The sequence below is a fragment of the Erpetoichthys calabaricus genome, chromosome 1 (genome assembly GCF_900747795.2).
Source record: "Erpetoichthys calabaricus chromosome 1, fErpCal1.3, whole genome shotgun sequence".
In the NCBI taxonomy this organism is placed as follows: domain Eukaryota; kingdom Metazoa; phylum Chordata; class Cladistia; order Polypteriformes; family Polypteridae; genus Erpetoichthys; species Erpetoichthys calabaricus.
In genome coordinates, this window is record NC_041394.2 from 239,568,534 (window position 1) to 239,590,440 (window position 21,907).

At 36.5% G+C, this 21,907-nt stretch overlaps 1 protein-coding gene across 2 annotated transcripts in view; it reads left to right on the forward strand.

The window, feature by feature from the left end:
- Nucleotides 1-18,284, forward strand: part of bcap29 (B cell receptor associated protein 29) — a 33,637-nt gene extending 15,353 nt beyond the window's left edge. For both annotated transcript variants that reach the window (XM_028813021.2, XM_028813029.2), the window contains exons 4-8: nucleotides 1,248-1,395; nucleotides 6,756-6,891; nucleotides 7,385-7,496; nucleotides 17,165-17,265; nucleotides 17,414-18,284. In XM_028813021.2, coding sequence (XP_028668854.1) covers nucleotides 1,248-1,395; nucleotides 6,756-6,891; nucleotides 7,385-7,496; nucleotides 17,165-17,265; nucleotides 17,414-17,452 — 536 coding nt within the window. In that variant the 3' untranslated portion in view covers nucleotides 17,453-18,284. The remainder of the gene's footprint in view (nucleotides 1-1,247; nucleotides 1,396-6,755; nucleotides 6,892-7,384; nucleotides 7,497-17,164; nucleotides 17,266-17,413) is intronic.
- Nucleotides 18,285-21,907: the final 3,623 nt, after the last annotated feature.

Here is a 21,907-nt window from a genome sequence, read left to right on the forward strand (position 1 = left end):
TGTGTGTCACTGAGTCAACAGTAATGACCTAATTCCTGTCCATTTTAAGACAAATGTTTTGGCAAAATACTGTACATAAAACCTATGACTTTGACACACAGGTCAGGGTACCCTGCCTCTGCAGGACCACATCTTTTGCGTAGTCTTCATCTAAACGTTCTTTACAAATTTTTTTTTTTTTAAAACATACCTATGAAATGAGTAACTGTGCATTTAGATTATGAATAGAATAAAGTATTTGGAACAGCACATACTTGGTTAGCCATGGAAATGAAATCTTATTATTATCTAGTCATTAATAATAAGTCTGGTGGTGCATCCATCACTTAAAATATAGAACCACTCAATACAGGCAATACTTTAAGGCAAAGTTTGTGTTCTTTGCGCAACGTAGTATTTATTACTAAGTCAATAGGTATCTGGACCTTCAAAGACCTACAGTATATATTGAAAATGTGTAGGCATCCTTTAAAAAATACACAGTACATCTTCAGTCTCCCAGTATTTTTTTTTCTATGTTCAAATTAGAAATTTTGTTAATAGAAACTTGTCCATCATTCTTAATTTTCCATCAGTTTCTGTGCTTGAATAATATACTGTACGTACTGGCTAGTAAGGAGAAAGATATTGCCAGACTTTATCAGCTCATTTCAAGGTGCACCTTAAAAAGGTGATGGGAAAAGTACCTTTCTTTTAGTTTCTCAGATAAAGAATGAAATTCAGCTATACACAATATAAAATCAGATTTTCCTTATAAGGAACAGTGCAAAGCTTCTCTGGAATCTGGCAGGAGTTGTTCTCCTAAAATAATCCTGCCATGCCTCAGTCTCCGGCCTGTTTCTGTTTTGATTTTCATACATAAGGAACTATGTATTATGATACATTAATTTATATTATTAAATTTATTTCCAGGGCAGCACAGTGGTTTGCACTGCTGCCTGACTGCTCCAGACAACTGAGTAGAAATTGCAGCCTGTTAACTGTCTGCAGATTTTTCTCTGGGTATTCTAATTTTTCTTTCACATTTCAAAGCTGTGTAGTTTAGGTTAAAGACTCTGTGTGACCTGGTATGGGTATGGGAGTGACTGTGCCTTGCATTGAGCTCGAGTTCCATTCAAGCTTTACTCCTGCATTATTGCCTTGGTTCCCCTTGATACTGTCCTGCATTAAGTGGATTTTGTTAGGGATGGATAGATCATTTTAAGTTTTGTTTAAAAAATAAAGAATATACATTTCTTTATTTCTAGATGCTGTTCGAGAAGTAAGAAAGTATTCTGGGGCTGAAGCTAACAAAGAAACTAAACTCCATCCAAATATGTTTGATCACCTCCATATGAAGCTATTCCGAGCCCAGAGAAATCTCTATATCTCTGGCTTCTCTCTTTTTCTATGGCTGTAAGTATGTCAGCTATAAACAATAAAATGTTACTAACAATCTAATAAAGAATTTCTGAACATCATCCAGCCAAGCCAAATAGGTAAGGATTTAGAATCTCAACTTTGTTATTCATTTTATCAATATTTATTTTATATAGCACTGCATGTACCATCACAATGTTCTCTGTGTGTACAAAATGTACAGTAGTGTATCAAAAATACAGTACATATTGATTCAGTACAATAAAATAACCACAGGTGACAATATTGCTAACGACAAAATTAGTTTACAACAGTTAAACATGTACGGATAGGAGTCTTGGTGTGGGGAGCCTTTATACCTTCTGGTACTGGTAAGTCTGCCAGTCAAATTTTAACAGAACAGTGGTGCTTCACAAAAAAAGCAACAAAAGAAGGGTAATATTCAGGTGTGTTTGGGTATTTATTTAGTACTTTTAAAATTTGGAATATTAATTATTTATTTACTTCAACAAAGAAATTACGTTTTTTTTTTTTTAATTTTTGTAACAATGAGTCACATCCAAAAATAAAAGTGAGAATATAATAAATTATTAGAGCACATAGCTAAAATTGGGGGCTATAAGTAGAAACTGTTTTGTTAATTGATTCATTTTTTTCTTTTTTTTTTAGCTTATACATTTTGCAGTTTTATTTTCCTTGCACAATGCTGTTCTTTCTATTATATTAAAAAAATTTTCTGTCATATCCACGTTATTCAGCCTTGACCACTCCCCTCCGCTCACCCAATCATTACTCCTACTACGCATATCCTCTCTCCATACCACCCTGTGACACTCTGAGTGCTGACTCGCTGTTCAACACAGCTGGGTAAGGCAGAAAAGCAAATATCTATTCAAGAACATCGAATTTTAGATGGTGATAGAAAAAGAGCAGCAAGAGCTGATAATGAACGTCAAAAAAAAAGAAAATTAACAAAACAGAGCTGCATATAATAAAAATCAAGAACAAAGGAAACTGTGCAATAAATGAAAAAGAGAAAACTATCCTGTATAATATATGAACAGAAATGCAAAAAAGCAACATTTATAGAATGCAAGTTAGAGAATAAAGTAATTCATTTTAATGTAATTCAGTTTAATTTTTTGTTTACTTTTTATTGCTTTTTTTACTTTCACTTTTTTACTTTTATTTTTTTAATATAATTGCTTTCTTTAACCAAGGAACTCCCTGACGCACAGCTCAGCCAGGAGATAGCACTCCCAGTGGTTGGCGAGCAGGGGGTTTTCACAACAATAGGTGATAGCTATCAATGTCAAGAGTTCCAGTAAATGGAGTATGCTGACCGATTACTATAGTATAACAGTTATAAGACTTGAGTGAATGCAGCAGGCTGTTGTCAATAATGAAATGATAAATTAATGTGTGGATGTGATGCACAGAGAAAAGAAATGAGTATTGTTCAGAGTATGAATGTTGAAATCACCATTAATCTATAATTTAAAAAAAAAAAAAAAAAAAACTTGAAATATCAAAGACGTCAAATATTGAGATAATTGTTGTACCTGATGATGAATGGTCCATAACAGAATTTAATATGTCTTCTTTGGGAGCCTATATTTTAGCTAGTCTATATAGTTTATGATAATATATAGAGTACAGTAATATAATGATTTTTAGAATCTGATCACTTCAGATAGGATAAAGGTAATAGGACTGTCTATTGATATTTTTTGTTTAATTGTTATAGTGGAATATCTGCCTTTAAATCTAATATTTTCTTTGTATAAAAGTGTCTTTTGTAAGATGGCAATGTCTCCCCATATGAAAGTCAAACAGTAACACTATTTCTAGTGAATTAGTCAAACATTTTACGTTCCATCTAATAGCAGTAACTGGGCAGTTGGCGGTGTTTCAGAAATTAATTTTCTCATAACAAAAAGTCTTGTAATGACTCCTTATAGTTTAGAAGTGTTTAATTTTTAAGAACAGGCAGCACTCTGTCCTGATCAGACTTAATAGCAGGAAAAAAAACTAAACATGACAAAATGCTTTCTTAAACAGAAGCTCACATACATACAAACAAACAAAAAAATTCTGCATGCTGCACCATCAGTTCAGTAATGCCTCATAGCAAGGAAACAACGTAAAAAAAGAACAACAATCACAACTACACCACCCCAAAAATACATGCACATATAGTTGGTGACATTTATGGTAAACTTAAAATATCTTTCAAATAACTTAAAATATTGCACAGCAAACTAGCATTAACAGTGACAATTAAAATAATTCTAGTAAACTGGTAATACTAATATTAACCATGATAAATGTTAAGTATTTTATTGCAGTAAAGTAAAACAAAAGCAAAAAAATGAGCTTGGAACCTTTTTTCTTTAAATAGTTACTTGACTAATTTACATTGTGTAATGTTGCACATTAAAGCCCCTACTATACCTTCTTGAGAGCTCATAATCCATCATTTGCTGGCAAAGTTTTGTTAAAAAAAAAAAAGCTGAAACAAGGGAAATTCTTTTTTTTTTAATTTCTTTGTACACAAAAAATCACTATAGTGATTAAAATATGTCATTTAAAATTCAGATGAACACATCTGGATTGTACCAATATCTCCAAAAATAACATGTCTGTTTTTAGATTTGAAAAAATCAAAAGTCTTTATTTCATGATTAGGCACACCTGATGCAGCTCATCAAAGGTTTGTTAACAAGCTTCTAAATGGAATCATGTGTGATAAAATACCATGCAGGGATCGCTATCAGGAATCGTATAACTAGACTTTGTCAGTCACTGCCAATCGCTATTCTGAAATTTACAAGTCACCACATATGGATAAAATCCCAATTTATGTAACTGCTATTAAGAAAATAGGTTAACATTGTGAAACAGCTGCTGATGTTTATAGAAGTGAATGATGTACAAGGCCCCAATGCACCTAAGAAAGGGATAAGCAGCCTCTGAAATGTATGGTCCTGAATGACAGAAAAAAAATACAGTGAAAAGTGTCTGAAGAATTCAAGACCTGAGGCAACATCACTTTTTCTAGAAGGACAATTACGAGAAGCTTGTCTCTTGCAGGTTTTATATTTTTAAGATAAGTTTTGAATTAAACATCAAGTATGTAATTCAGTTTTTGGCAGAGTAAATTGAGTTGGATGCAGTGTGGTTTATCATAATTATTCAGTGTAAAGAATCATGGACTTATTTGCACAGTAATACTATAGAGAGACTTTCTTTGAAGGTCTGATGAGAAATATAATAGTGAATGCATCTCAGCCACAGTAAACATGTAAGAAGAGGGGTCTTGGTGTGGGGAGCCTTTTCACCTTCTGGTACTGGTAAACTGGTTCACTGTAAATCGTTGATTAATGCTGCTGAAGGCAAGAGAATATTACAGAAAGGCTTTGTGTCCCAAGGTTGAAAAGTTGTTTTCAGAGGAGGAACAATTAGAAGTTATTTCACCAGTAGAATGCTCCTGTCCACACTACAAACACCACAAAGAGGTGGCTTGAGGACATATGCATCAGTCGCATGTTTTGGCCTGGTCAGAGTTCATATTTAAACTCTAGGCAAGAAGCATTTTTCCATTACTGATCAATTGTTTAAAACCATCAAAACTAATTAGAACAGGGTTGACTCTCTTTTCTTTAAATAGCCATTGGCAGGTTTACCTATAAGGAAATTCAAGTGAAAAGCTATTTACCTCACTATGTGACCCATAGCAAGTCACTTATCAACTTGTGCTCCAGCTATAAAAAAAAAATAGTAACACATCCTGGTTTTGTATACTCAAAAAATGAATATAAAACATTCACTAATATACAGTAGGTATATGAACCATATTGCTAAGTTGGTTTAAAACAAAATGTTACTAATTACTAAGCTGGCCATTTACTGTTCTGTTGTTATCCATTTGTAGGACTTACTTTATAAAAAGCTTTTGTAAATGCACAGCTTATTTTTGACGATGGAAGTATATTGATGTTTCTGTCTACAGTATTTTCAAGTAATGTATAGTGGATTGTGAAGCCCAAGGGTATGTAAAGCCACCCTAATCCTGACACAAATAGGCAGGACACCAATTTTCCACGCACAGCACACGGTTTAATAACTCAGTTCAACACAGTACAGAAGGCATAGACCACAACACAGTCCTTTCTTTGCTGCCAGTCCTTCCGCCTCCAGTCCTTTCTCAGGCTTTGTCCTCTTCCTCCCGACTCTGGCCGTTGACTTCTGGTGACCGGCTCCTTTTTATAGGGCACCTGGAAGGACTCCAAATGACCAACAGGCTTTTTCCAGAAGTGTGGACAAATAAGATCGTTCCATAATCAGGGCATCCCGGCCGGGTAAGGCCACAGATATTGAGGAAAGTCTTTGATACCTTATTTGATAATTATTGCTTAATGCTGTTAAACTGTACCATTTCCTTAGTAGTATCAAATGACTAGCCATTTATCTTTGTACATCATCATTCAGTTGTTTCTGGTAGAGCAGAGCGTATTTTTCCTATTTTGATACCTGAGTGGCCTTCCAATAAATGATAACTGTCCAGGTGTACCAGTAAACAATGGATCGTTCAGTTATTACTTTTTTATCCACTGTAGGGTCTGTTTGGCCCACCCCCACTTAGAAGTAACAGAAATGCCTGTTAGAACTTAAATCAGAACTAAACATTGTTTTCTTTCCTCCTAGAAAGTCATTTTTTATTAGTGTGGAAGATGACCCAAACACAGACAGGCGGACACGTTAAAGTCATCCAACACACGTTTATTCTCACAGTCCATACAAACCTCAAAGTCCCCAAAAGTCCTGGGCAACAACAATGCCTTCTCTCTCTCTTCAGGCCGCCTTCTTGCAATTCAATACATATCCACGTTTAGCTGTTTCCTGCTTGTTTTGGAGAGAGGCAGATAGTTTGTGGAGATATATTGCCAGGAAATTGAACAAAACATTTATTTTTTTCTGCAGAACTTCTTGAAACAAAACAGGTGTTAGTAACCTGCTAAACCAGTGACATTCACCTTATGTTATGGAGTGAATTAGCCCAGAACTCACTTTAAGAATTGTTCAGTTTCTGATTGATCCAACATGCCAGGAGAAAACCTCTACCAGGGAGAATTTTAAAGACAATCTTGACCACCATCTTCTGTTTACTAGTGGATAATTGATTTCAGTTTTTTATCACTTAATTGTATATAGTACTGTTTTACATTGTTAGGAAAATAGCTTCAACCATTCAGAAACTGTGCATAAATTGTTGTGTGAGGTTGAAATGTGAAGGTATTCAATTTTGGATGCTGTTAGTGGATATTTGTTTTCTAAATTCATTTAAAAAATCCAACTGATATTGATATTTTTGTTATAACTGTTCCATTATTTAGGATGCTTAGGCGTGTTGTGACTCTTATCACACTCTTAGCAAATACACAAGAGACCAGACATGTTTTAAAGACTCAAGCTGAGATGTCTGAAGAAGCCATCAAAAAATACAAGGAGGAAAATGAATATTTAAGAAAGGTACGTACTACAGTTTTGTCAAGTGTTAATAGGCATCAGTTTGGTTAACTTTATTTACATGCTGCAGCATTTCACAAGAGTTAAAAATTCACATGGTGCAAACTTTTTTTTATATATATAAAACAATGTTGTAATTTCTACATTTTGTGGCTGAAATGTATGCAAATACCCTTAAATTAAAGTCTGCAATATGTACTTTAATCACATCCGAATCATTTGATTTGTAATTTTAAACAATATAGCAGAGTGGTAAATCAAGGAAAATGTGTCTTTGTCCGAAACATTATGGAGGGCACTATATTTGCCTTCTAGTAACATGTCTGACCTTTACTAGTTGCTAGCTTTAAATGTGAATACATTGTTAAGAACCTGTATTCTTTCTGCATTGGCTGCATTAGGATACTTTTTTAAATTAATAAGCTGGTACAGTCAGTTTCTAAATTTTTAAGTTTCTTCACAGCATGTTTTTTTTTTTTTTCTCTCCTTGGTAAAGACTTTAGAAATTGGAAAAGTCACAGTAAGAGACACAAACTTTGTGGCAGAACACAACATGATGAAAAATGAAGTAGAGGAGCTTAAGACTGAACTGGAGAAAACATCACAAGGTACATAATTCGTAAGAAAGTTAATTGTCTGTTTGGTATCATTTCTAATTGCTTGTTACATGATAGTTTCCATTTCCATGGGTAGAATAAAATGTGTTACCGGGAAGAGTTGACGTAGTTTTACCTGTAGGTTAGGAATAAGTTGAAGATTCAGCAATGCTACTATATATCCTAATAGATCTAACCTAATAATATTACTAAGTGGGAATGAGTTAATGTGTATTTTTGTTTTTGTTAATAATGTAAACTGTGTGTGTCTCAGAGTTTATCCTACTTTTGCAGTGGGATGTGTAGTGATGAAGGTAAACTCGCTGTAGAACAAGTCAATTAATGCCTAACAGATTTGTTATTTATTAAATTCAGGCCTCCATCTTTTCACTCCTTCATTATGTGATACTGGGAAGTGATTTGCAAAAAAAAGGAAAAAACATTAAAGGTACTTAAACAAGTACTGAGTTCTGTTTGATTAATAATTGTCACATAGATACTTAAAACTAAGTTATTTTTTTCCTTCATTAAACTACTGTATTATTGGTTATGTACATATTATGTATATATTAATACTAGGCATTGACATTTTTTTATTATAAATATACAGGAAATTAAACATTACTAGCCACAATGTCCTTTTCTTGCGAATGTGTGGGTTTACATTGCTGAATTTCATATCAAAAACACTAATTTGAGATTTTGCCACCCTGTTTACTGCACTTAGTTTCAGGCCACATGTTATAATACCTTAAGCAGTTTATGCTGTAATCCCAAAACAGTAAGGACTGCACTGGAAAGGACTGATTTCCCTGTCCATAGACATTTCTCAAAATAAGAAAACAATTTTGTGTTTTAATCCCAAATGTTTAATAGTACAAGCTGTCCATTTTATCTTTTCATTAAGTTCTCTGGTGTTTTTCTATTTGTTGTGTATTTTCTGCCACAAGCCAACATGAACAATGCAATGAACAACCCATACAAAATTATTACAGATTACGAATGTATACATCCTGACAGATTATTTGCTGTTGCTCGGGAACAACAAGGCATTTTTAAGGAATATTTACCCTAAATATTACCAGCATGTCACATGTCCCAAAAGGACTGCTAATATTCTAGATCACTGCTACACCCCAATAAAAGATGCATACTGCTCCATACTGTGTCCCTAACTCAGCACTACTGCTGCCAGCTTATAAGCAGAGTCTGAAACAAGAAAAAAGGAACAGTGGAGGACTAAACAAGCACAGGATAAACTACAGGACTGATTTGGTTGTGTAAACTGAGACTGCTCATCAGATCTGGATGAGTATGCAGATATTATAATGGGATTCATCAAAAAATGTGTTGACAACCGTGTGCCTATGAAAAAATCTGCAAAAGAAACTTAAGTCACTACTGACAACAGACATCTACCGAAGCATTCAGTAATGCATTTAATAACAATAATATGGAAACGTATAAGAAAAGCAAATATGAATGCGGAAAAGAAATCAGACTGGCTAAACTTCTGTATGGGAGAAAGCTAGTGACAGAATTTAGCAGCTATAGTAATTTGTACAAATTTTGGCTGGTATTAAGAATTTTTATGGACTACAAATTAAAGTCCAATAAAGTATTTTCCTTTACAGATCAACTTGATTGCTTTTTTTACCCATTTTGATTGCTTTTACAAACTGTCCACCATTAGATTGTGTGCATCATCACCATTCTTCTGCTTGTTTCTGTGGAGCATTTCTAACCGAGTTAAAGTCTGTAAAGCATCCTGTCTAGATGGAAGTTCAGTGTTTTAAAAACCAGTAGTAACCAATTAGCTGACTCTTCAGTAATAACTTTAATATTTCACTGAGAAAGTCTGTACTCCCTTACTTCCCTCACAAATAAAATTATCCTGGTGCCTAAGAAAACAGAAGTAGACTGTTTGAATGACTGTAGACTCCAATCATGGTGTAGTGCGTTGGGAGGCTGGAGCTGGGACATATCACGTCCAGTTTGCATTATCACAACTTGTCCACAGAGGATGCCATAACCTTTGCACTTCATGCCATCCTGGCACATGCGGATAATAATACCAGTAAGTCAGAGTCCTGTTCATAGACTACAGATCAGCATTTGATACTGTTGTACTGTCACAGCTAATCATCAAACTTTTCAGTTTAGGACATGGTGCCACCCTCTGCAATTAGATTTTGGACTCTCCAATAGACCTCTAAGTTTCCCTTTATTATTAATAACTAGCCAACCCGCGGCGTACCATACGCCGCATAATCAGGCCGCTTTTTTAATGATTTTTAAGCACAGGGAAAAAAATTAACATTTGAAAAATCCGTAATTTAATAAACCACCAAGAAAAGTAACATTGTAACAATGCACGGTACGAACCAACATACAATTGTCCGTGACTGAAAACTGGAGGACCGCCGTCACGCCTTCTCCTCCCAGAGCGAGGGACGGGGGTGGACGGCGCTCGGGCGCGGAGGGCGGAACGGGAGGAGAGGGGAAGGATGCCCATTCCGCCCCCTCCGTCCTGCTAGTCTCCTGATTTCTTGTTCAGTATGCACTGCCTGCTCATGTGCCCACCACCAACTCGTCACCTGAGTCATTTTCGTCTTTGCACAGTCCACATGCACCTGTGAGTCATGTAGACTTTTCATTGTTCTTTGCGGTTCTGGCTGCTTTTCTATATATAATCCACCAAGTCACCCGACTATGGTAGTAGTGATTGGGGGGTGTGTACAAAGGGCAGAGATGTAATCAGTGCAAGCGTATGACCCGCACTTACTGGGAATTCCTCGTTCATGGGGAACAATTGCAAGCCCCGGTTTCCAGCACGAATGGGGTTCAACGGCTTACCCACGCCTCTCTGCGCCGGGTAGACACACGTTGATCCATTCAGTGTAGCGCGCGTGCAGTTACCTGATGCAGAAATCTGTATAACATTGAAAGAAGTGTTGTTTCCATGAAGTAAATTTGAAGCGGTGGCCATGGAAGGCAAATGAACAGTCAACGTGGCTTACAGCTGGATTGACGCCGTGTTTTGTGTCACCCTACCATGAAAGTAGCTGGGGGGGGGGGATTGGTGGGGGGATAGTACAAAGGGCAGGGACGTAATCAGTGCGAGCATATGACCCTCACTTACTGGGAATTCCTCGTTCGTGGGGAACAAATGCAAGCCCCGGTTTCCAGCACGAATGGCGTTCAACGGCTTACCCACGCCTCTCTGCGCCGGGTAGACACACGTTGATCCATTCAGTGTAGCGTGCGTGCAGTACGGGACATCCAAGGGCATCACAGACCTGTTAATACTCAATCTCACGCATAATTATTTATTATAATTAATTAATTACATAGCACATTAAATGCTTTGTGTTAAGTGATTCTTAAACTGACTTCTTCTTACACTAAGAGGAGGCGCCGGCAGCGATCGCCGCACAGAATACATTCACTTTATGATCTTCCTTCTCTCTGAACATTTAGAATGCTAAAATAAATACTTAATATAAATTTCATGGTGAGATGCATTAAAGCATGCATTAATCATATGGGGGCACGGCGGCGTGCCTGCCTTGTATTTGCATGTTTTTCTGGTGGGTTTACTCGGCGCTTCAGTTTCCTTTCAAAGTCATGTAGGATGTGGGGTTTTGTTGTGCTATATTGACCCTGCTAGTGTATGTTTTGCTTGTATTCATCCTTCGATGTGCTAGCGACTCGTTCAGAGATGGGCGCAACTCTGAATGGATGGCATAATTAAACATGTATAACGAAGATATTTTTAAAGTTCTGAACACTCCGTGGGCTAAGTTTATAACTAGTTTTAATTTCACAAAGACGTTTATCGTGTAGTGATTGGTTATGTGGAGAAAGAAAAAGGACGAATAGGAACTGGGGTTTTAGTACGTCAGATAGAGACAGCACGCGTGCAATAAAGAAAGCCCGCTCAGAAGAACATGCATTGAATTCTGTGTTCGTGTCTCCGACCACCAGATCACAAACCCAACATTTACACAATATTTAAGTTAAACCTGTGCGATACCCATTCATACATCCAGTTTTTTGGAGCCTTGTCACACCTGCCATAAAGGTCTCTACACTGAACGTACACCTGGGAACCCCTTACTGCCAGGGAGCAGCACTACCACCTCACTACCGTGCTTATTTAATACCTGCTTTAATGCATTTCATCATGAAAATGATATTAAGTATTTATCTTAGCATTCTAAATTTTTAGAGAGCAGGAATACCATGAAATGAATGGATTCTGTGCGGAGATTGCTGCCTCCTCTTAGTGCATAGGAAGTCAGTTTAAGAAGCATAGTGATTAACAACTGGGTCGGGGAACACAACACAAAGCATTTAATGTGCTGCATTAACTTACGACGGGGTTTGAGAAAATCAAGTAAATTAAACATTGATTTTAGGATGAAGTTTAGTTTATGACATTCTACTTTAATTATGAAGTAAACTATGAAAATAAAGTGGAAATGTTGACTTTAATCTTGACATAAGCGTCAAAATTAAAGTGGAAATGTCAAGAATAAAGTCAGCATGTTGACTTTATTCTTGACATATACCGGTAGTTTGTTTTTTTTCTTCCCTCTTTACTGTATTTTTTTTTTCTTCACCGTGGCCCTAATGCACTTCCGTAGGGCTATACCACAAATAGCATTATACAGTAAATGCAAGTTGCAGTTATTTTATTTATGTATATAGCTTAGCTTGAAGCAAGGTCCATATTAATGCAGTTTGCCTAAATGATGGTACAGTTGTTAAGGATGTCATTACAAAGTTGTACTTGTTTTATTTTATTTTATTTTATTTTAATTTGGTGAATACTGTGTAATGCACCTGGGCTTGAAGTAATAGTGCAGCTATCAGTAATAATACTATTATTTATTTTATTGTTATTATTTATTAGTTTAAATATTATGCAGTTTATTGATGGTAAAGTTGTTGAAAAAGTCACTTTAACGTGTCAGTGGACAGAGATAGTTAACAGAGATTGTTAAAGTGTAGTTGGTTCACAAAAAATATTTACTATTGATTACTTTTCTAAGACATGTTCAGTGCAATACAAGTTTTGACAAGCACCTCTGGATATTTTACTAAGTCTAAATGCCTCTTTGGATGGTTGAAAATATGTTGTCAAAATCATAGTTTAAGTTTTTGCAAAATTTGTTCAATAAAAAGGTTCTATATTTTGACTGCAGCTGTCATGCAATGTGATTCCTTCTCTTCATTAGTGTCACCCCCTTGAAAATTACTTTATGGGGCCATGCAAACCTGTATTAATACTTGTGTGCACATTAAAATGTTTTTTTGTACAATGTACAATTCTCATAACAGTGGAATAGGTTATTCTTAGCCAGTCTACTGCAGTAATTGCAGTGGAAAATGTGGTTAACATTCACTCATGCATGGGGAAAAAAATACCGTCCAATACCGTGAAACCGGGATAATTTAGAAAAATACCGTGATATAGAATTTTGGTCATACCGCCCACCCCTAGTCGTAACCGAAAAGAATAATGAAAAGTCAACGTGGCTCAGAGGTGCATGTGGACTCCTAGCACAGACGAAAGCGACTTACGGGGTGGTCGGTGAGTTGTTGCGTCTGGGCACATGAGCAGGCAGTGTGAATGCCTAGAGAGCGAGGGTGGACGCGGGCCGGGGAATAAGGAGTGTTGGTGGGCGGGGAAACGTTGCCCGTGTTCCTGCAGGACCATCTAAGAAGACGCATGTTTGTCACAGATGCGGTGGATGCGGGCCGGGGAATAAAGAGTGTTGGTGGGCGGGGAAACGTTTTCCGTGTTCTAGCAGGACCATCTAAGAAGACGCATGTTTGTTGCGGATGCGAATTACTGTATGTACCGTGTAAAACAGTTTGCGATGGTGCACGCGGTTGTGCGTCGTAACCGAAAAGTCAACGTGACTCAGAGGTGCATGTGGACTGTAGCACAGGCGAACATAAATGACGGCGTGTTTTCCGAGGCGTCGTGTCCGAGTTGGTGGCCGTGGCTCTGCAAGTTGTCGTATCCAATGGTCTTAGAGTTGGTGGGCATGGCAGTCTTGCGTGCTTTCCATGGGTGTCTACTTGTCGGCGGCTTAGTGAATTATATATATACATGTTTATCTAATGAGTGGAGTGGCAGCATCACATCTTTTACCACTGACCCACAACCATAGGGTAGTATGTTGAACCCTCCTCAAGGCTCAAGACTATAAAGCACTACAGAGGATGGTAAATGCAGCAAATAATATGACTGGCACTCTGCTACCTTCCATTCAGGATAAATAAAAAAACACTTGCTGCCTTAGGCAAACAGGATAATTAAAGATGTTAGCCATCTTGCCCAGCTGCTTTTCTTGCTTCTTCCTATTGTCAGATTGTACAGAACCATCATCACTTGTACCAGTATATTCAGGGACAGTTTCTGTCCACAAGTCATTAGGTTGGTGTACCATCAATTATAAGAATATATGTCTTGGGATAACGTATTAAAAATTGTGTAGTGAATAGCAGCAAAATTCTGTGCGGCAAAGGCTTACACCCACAAAGCTTCTTCCTAAAACACCCTCCCCCAATTTCTCCAGTCTGTGCATTTTAAAACTCCATTGGGTTTTCAGGGGTTAACAAACAACACTGAAGAAAAGACTTGATGCTGAGAGAACATAAAAGACTAAAATTGGTGTTATCTCTTCAGGAGCTCAGTAGCATTAGGTAACTGAAGCTTAATTATTAATTTGCTCATTGTAATGAGCACTGAAACAGTAGAGATAGACAGACACAGACACACACCTAGACCACTGCAGCTACTTGGATCCACACATTTGAGAAATTCCTCTTGTCTGCTGTAAATTTCTGTCATTTTAAGTATTGCATCACTTTATGGGATAACAATAGCAAATAGAGTTTAGATAAGCATAGTGCTCTATTGATATATAACGTTGTAAAACGTCAAGGCTATTCTGTCATGGCATACTTGCATTTCCAATTAGACAGTAATGTTAAATTTCCTTAGTTACTTGTTTAGATGTGTGGCCTTATCCATGCTTTACTCATGTCGTTATGCTGATTTGTTGATTCAGGTGTTTTGAGTACTGAAATCTGTATCACTTGTGGTTCTTCGTTTACTTCAAATTTACATTTTGCTCATTTTTTTACAAGCATAGCTGCCAGTTCGTTCAAGGTTACATCGACTCTTACATTATCATCGCAACACTGAACAACAGAGAGCACACACACCACCTGCAGCAATGTATCCTTAAATTGATGCCGTTGAATGCCAATGTATAAACTGATGCTAAGAAAGGTTTTTCCTTTGCATTAGTTTGTTTTTTTTAGAACAGGTTATATTTATTTTTAAAGCGTGTAATGTGTTCCTTCCACACATGACACACATTTATATGTCTATTAGTTTTTTTTTTTAGGAGATTGTTTGTTTGACTGTAGACAGTTCATCATAAACAGAAGCTTGCTGTCTTTCGGAACCGGTTAATGAGAGCACCTCTAATCTTTGCTGTTAAAAATCACTGCCCCTACCTTGAGTGCCACCTTCAAGAGGCAATGGATTGGTTTAGAAATGTGACAACTCAGTAAGACAGCTTATTGTTCCTACCAGACGTACATGTACAGGTGTTGGTCATAAAATTAGAATATCATGACAAAGTTGATTTATTTCAGTAATTCCATTCAAAAAGTGAAACTTGTATATTAGATTCATTCATTACACACAGACTGATGTATTTCAAATGTTTATTTCTTTTAATGTTGATGATTATAACTGACAACTAATGAAAGTCCCAAATTCAGTATCTCAGAAAATTAGAATATCAATTAAGACCAATGCAAAAATAGGATTTTTAGAAATGTTGGCCAACTGAAAGGTATGAACATGAAAAGTATGAGCATGTACAGCACTCAATATTTAGTTGGGGCTCCTTTGGCCTGGATTACTGCAGCAATGCGGCGTGGCATGGAGTCGATCAGTCTGTGGCACTACTCAGGTGTTATGAGAGCCCATGTTGCTCTGATAGTGGCCTTCAGCTCTTCTGAATTGTTGGATCTGGTGCATTGCATCTTCCTCTTCACAATACCCCATAGATTTTCTATGGGGTTAAGGTCAGGCGAGTTTGCTGGCCAATCAAGAACAGGGATACCATAGTCCTTAAACCAGGTACCGGTAGTTTTGTCACTGTGTGCAGGTGCCAGGTCCTGTTGGAAAATGAAATCTGCATCTCCATAAAGTTCGTCAGCAGCAGGAAGCATGAAGTGCTCTAAAACTTCCTGGTAGACGGCTGCGTTGACCTTGGACCTCAGAAAACACAATGGACCAACACCAGCAGATGACATGGCACCCCAAACCATCACTTACTGTGGAAACTTTACACTGGACCTCAAGCAACGTGGATTCTGTGCCTCTCCTCTCTTCCTCCAGACTCTGGGACCTTGATTTCCAAAGGAAATGGAAAATTTACTTTCATAAGAGAACACAACTTTGGACCACTCAGCAGGCGGGACGCTTCTGACGCTGTCTCTTGTTCAAGAGTGGCTTGACACAAGGAATGCGAAAGCTGAAACCCATGTCTTGCATACGTCTGTGTGTGGTGGTTCTTGAAGCACTGACTCCAGCTGCAGTCCACTCTTTGTGAATCTCCCCCACATTTTTGAATGGGTTTTGTTTCACAATCCTCTCCAGGGTGCGGTTATCCCTATTGCTTGTACACTTTTTTCTACCACATCTTGTCCTTCCCTTCGCCTCTCTATTAATGTGCTTGGACACAGAGCTCTGTGAACAGCCAGCCTCTTTAGCAATGACCTTTTGTGTCTTGCCCTCCTTGTGCAAGGTGTCAATTGTTGTCTTTTGGACAACTGTCAAGTCAGCAGTCTTCCCCATGATTGTGTAGCCTACAGAACTAGACTGAGAGACCATTTAAAGGCTTTTGCAGGTGTTTTGAGTTAATTAGCTGATTTGAGTGTGGCACCAGGTGTCTTCAATATTGAACCTTTTCACAATATTCTAATTTTCCGAGATACTGAATTTGGAACTTTAATTAGTTGTCAGTTATAATCATCAACATCAAAAGAAATAAACATCTGAAATACATCAGTATGTGTGTAATGAATGAATCTAATATACAAGTTTCACTTTTTGAATGGAATTACTGAAATAAATCAACTTTGTCATGATATTCTAATTTTATGACCAGCACCTGTATACATACCTGGCTTCAGTGAGACAACTTAATTGACAGTTGACAGGCATGAGTGATCTTAGCACCCTGTCCAGAGGTTTTTCCTTCCATTGTTCCTGGAATAGACTGCTACCCTGAATTGGATTAGATGCATTTCAGAACGTTATTAGAGGGTGGTTTCTAATTCTGACACCATTTTGCTGCTCCAAATATGTAGGAATTTAACAGATGAATGGTTTTGAATCAAGATTTTCTATTACTGAAGCTACTTTGTGTTTAAGGTACTGTGCATATTAAAGCAGTTGTTGGACTTAATGCCTTTGCATTAACATAATTGAGTAAATGTAGGGTTATTGGTAAAATGAGGCTTGAACTTACGATTTTACAAATTTGTAATCCTGAAGCCATTTCTTTTGAAACCGTACATACACACTGGCATTTACTTGTACATTTATTGATACATAGGTACTTGTTTAATCTTTGCAGCCCTAAAAAAATCAACAGCTGATTCAGAGGTAATACGAATGGAAACTCATAACATCACTAGAGAATATGATCGACTCTTGGTGGAATATGCAAAGCTACAGGTAATCTTTTACTAGATTATGTTTTGTAATATGTTTATGTATATAGTGAAATAGAAAATATGCTGTGCATATACTTAATACGTTTTACTTACTTATTTAGTGATATGTAATGGTTTATGCTTTTTATTTCTTGTCTCTTCCTTTACAGAATCAGGTAGAGGAAAAGAGTGATAAGAAGGCTCAGTGAACATTAAACATGGGCTTTAACCTGTCTGTCCAGGATTCGGTGATTCTGACATATACTTCACAGTTTCAAATTTACCTTTTACTGTGATAAAAATTTGCAAAAAGCAGTAATTACAAAAGTCAACCTTAATGAAAAGGATGTTGTGAACATTATGAAGTTCGAGTAACCAGTTCAAACTACAGCAGTGCAGATCTGTACAGTGTTATATACTAAATTATTTTACTTGTTAAGACAGCATGAAGTTAATGCAAACAATTAGACTTTGCATATACTTTTTTGCTTAGTGTTCATTTATCCAACCATGCATTATTGTGAAAACACTGCATTCAGTACAATGTAACAGATAGTGAGGGGTTATCTTAGCAGCTGTGGATGCTTTTCAAGAAGCAACCTGGGACATTGTGCAAGAATGCCAAAGTTTTGTTGAAAGAATTCCAAAATTCTCCCAGATATAAGGTATATTATGTGAGTAGATCAGTACTTGGACTTGGTATACATATGCTTTAATTTAAACCATTTTACTACTTCCAGACTACATTTTTGTGTAAGCATAGTGCTTAAATATTGCTCCTCGTTTACTTTTTAAGATAATTATCTGTTGTCTAAGTAGAATCAATGGAAAGGTTGATATTTTTCCTTATTCGTTTAGTATGTAAAATGTGACAGAAAATTTCAGCTTTGTTTATATTCCAGAAATAGCTTTTACAATAGAAATCCATTCTGCTTTTTTCATTTCAGTATCATGTCATAAAAAAAATGATTTCTGGGATTTCACACTTTTAAAACATTAGCGGAATTAGACACATGTAACACAATTTGTATAAGAATGTGTTTTACTTTAAGGTTAGTGTGCTGTGAATGCTAATATGCAGTATTAGTTGGTAGTGCTTTTCACATCACTAAAAATGTTCACTCTGTCACCATAGTATCTTTGTAAATCTGTTTCAACCTAGAGATTAGCAGGAAGATGCACACAAGGAGTATAAATCCATGCAAAATAAGAGTCAATTTTCTAAGATTAAAATGAAAAAGAATAACCAAATCCCTGACTCCCTACTCCCAGGGCCAGAAATGGTGGTTTACAGATGCAGACATTGCTCACTTATGGATCTGTTAAGGTATAACATTACATTGTCAGATTTGTCCTAATAATGTCACTTTTCTGTATATAAAAACACAAAACTGATTTCTTGGCAACAGTTTTTCTTGCCTATGCACGTATTCAGTATAGTTCAGAGATTACTGTATCTGTTTTTATATAAATGTTGCATTTTTACAGTTTTGTTTAAAATTAATACAAATTGTTGTTTGTACAAAAGTTGGCATCTTTTTGTGTGCATTTTTTTTAGTCTTAATGACCTATCATCAGATGTGTTATTAATTCAGTTGGTAGCAAAATTTCAAAGGTTTTAATATTCTGACTGTGCGTATTATTAGGTTTAGATTTTAAGAAAGCCCTCCTCTTTATTTTGTGATGTTTTCTTCATATTGAAGCTCTGAATGTGTAGTAGATAACTTCTTGAATTAACTCAAGTCTGTATCAACAATACAGCCTTCTATAGTGATGTTGGTACATGGTTGTTTTCGAAAATGCCTTTAAAGAGATAGAATTGCATCTAAAAACAATTTACTACCACTAATCTGAATAGTATTAATTCTGAATTTCTGCTCTTTTGTTAGCATACTGTTCACAGAAAGCAGTAGTGTCCTGTAAACACGCTGTTGTATTTTGTGGTTTGTTTCCCCCCCCCCAACTGGAAAAAATATTTTACATCCATAAATCCATTACAAAAACCTTAATATCTTGAATCTGGAAGAAAAATAAAATAGATAAATCTGATCACCACAGTTAGTAATTCCACAGTATACCATTAGAGAGTGCTGTGTTTATGAAAAACATGTATCATAAAAAATAACCAGAACAGAAGTGAGTGTAATATATGAATTCTTTATCATGCTGCCTGTGCATCATGTTACCTTTTTCTGCACTTTATGGAGAACGCATGCTGGTAGTTCTTTTTGGCTTGCTTCATATGATTAGGAAGAAATGTGAATTCTGTCTTTTACTTACTGCATACTTACTGAATAATTTAGCACACTGGCTCTCATGTTCAGTCCTGGGGGGCTGCTGTAGCTATTGGCTTTCACTTTAACTAACATTGAACTGTTTCATTTTAAACAAACAGAAGTTAAGAAGTGACATGACTGAAGTTCTTAACATTATGTAAAGAATATGTACAGTGGATCCAGGTTGTTCCTTTAAAATTAATACTTCACCTAGAATACATGAACAAAGTTGGAAAGTTGTTAAGGGCAAACTTCACACAAATGTTTAGTTTTTCTTCATATAGAGAGCCACTGATAAATGAAATAAATTATTAACGAGTGTAGTGCTTTAGGAAGCTACAGAATTCGATTTTATTGTAAAGACGTTTAGTTAAATATATAGCTAATCTTTTCCTTTGTGAATTAGGAGACAACACACACAGGCTTTTCTTTCTATTTAAAATGAAATTCACAGAAATAACTTTATAATACATTTGCTGGCTTTAATCCTAGCTGCAGGATTCCGTGAAATTGAGGGACAGGATACAATGGCAGCTGTAGAGTGCAATATGTTTATATATTAAAAAAATGCACCTTTTGTTCACAGCGCTCTCTACTTTTTATATATATATATATATATATATATATATATATATATATATATATAGTGGATGGCCGGCTGAATATTCCGGCCCTCACCCCCAGGCTGTCAGGTGGAGCTCTCCCAACAGCATGGAAGTTCCCCGAATTCCAGCAGGGCCTCATGGACTTTGTAGTTTGTATGCACAGCCCTGCTGGACACCATGGGGGCCGCCAGGAGTCGCTGTAGGGAGGCTGTCGAACTGTTATGTGCCCTATAACCTGGAAGTACGTCCTGGTCACATAAACAGGAGAAATGACGTACTTCCAGGCTGAAGAAAAGGACTGTTACCCTGACCCGGAAGTAATAAGGACTTGTGGACTGTTGGGCAGGAACACCTCCGGGTCAGGGGGTATAAAAGAACTCTGGGAAAGCCCAGACACTGAGCAGAGCTGGGAGGTAGGGTGGCGAAGTGTCTGGGAGAGGAGGATTGGTATTGTGATTATAGAGAGAGGAGTATTGATTATTTTATATATAGTGTGGAGTGGAGGGTGCTTTGTGCACGTTATTATTATAAAATAAAGAAGTCTTGGACTTTTACCTGGTGTTTGGCGTCGTACCTGAGGGTTCAAGAGGACAATAAAAGCCTCTACTGCGACAATATATATATATATATATATATATATATATATTAGGGGGACAGATCAGCTGCTGGCTTTCTGCTGCTGCGTGTTCTGTTTGTCGCACTGCACATCGATCATTTAAAAGCCTGTACAGCAGCTGTCCTTTTGTCTCACTGCCTTGTCTCACATGACATTAAAGTGTCTCTCGTGGGATGTCAATGTGTCTTCTGAGAACATCACGTATTGACCCAAGATTTTTTTATTATATTATATATATATATATATATATATATATATATATATATATATATATATATATATAATATAATAATAATAAAAAAATCTTGGCTCAATACGTGATCTTCTCGGAACACATATATATATATATATACATACATGCACTAGGGGGCTCTGTCCCCTGCTCACTTGGCTCACCAACCCCCATGCGGGCCCTACACTCTAGTCATTTCCCAGATCTTCCAATTGCAATGAATCGTGCTATGCTTTTGGATAAACACGAATATCAACTGTCTTTGATGTCTCCGTCTTTTGAAACTATTATCGCTGACAATTCATCACATGTTGGTTTATTATATATGTGAGCTTGATCTTTCAGATTCATATAGAAATCCAAGAAAACTTTTTGTCTTGGATTGTGTTTTTCAGATAAATTTTGTGTAAAGTGCGATACTTTTGGACGTATGCATTTGTATCCATTATTGGCTGTAGAATTTCTAATACGTCTGATTGTTTAACTATTTCGATTCTATGTTGCATTGCTTCTCTGTGATCATAAATATAAACCAAATCGAATTGTGGTTTCTTTGAAATTAAACTTGTTGTAGTTGTTGCGGGACCACAGATTCTTATAGCGTATGATCCTGAATCGTGTATAATCTACATTTTGAGCATTGAATGATGCAAACACGAAAAGATTATTGTAGATTCGGATATTTTGCCTGTAGTATTTGTGGATTTCACTTTCACCTAAATAACGAACCTTTTATTTCTCGTGGATATGCCTTTTCATTGGGAAGTAACACTACTTTTCCCTGATGGCACCACAAATTAGATGATCTACAAGTCTCCAACTTACACTTTAAATATCTACAATATCTACATACTTCTGTCATATCACCTATGTCTATATATTCAATCTCTTTTCGCTGTTCCATTATTTCACCGAGCAATAATTTCCATTTGTTA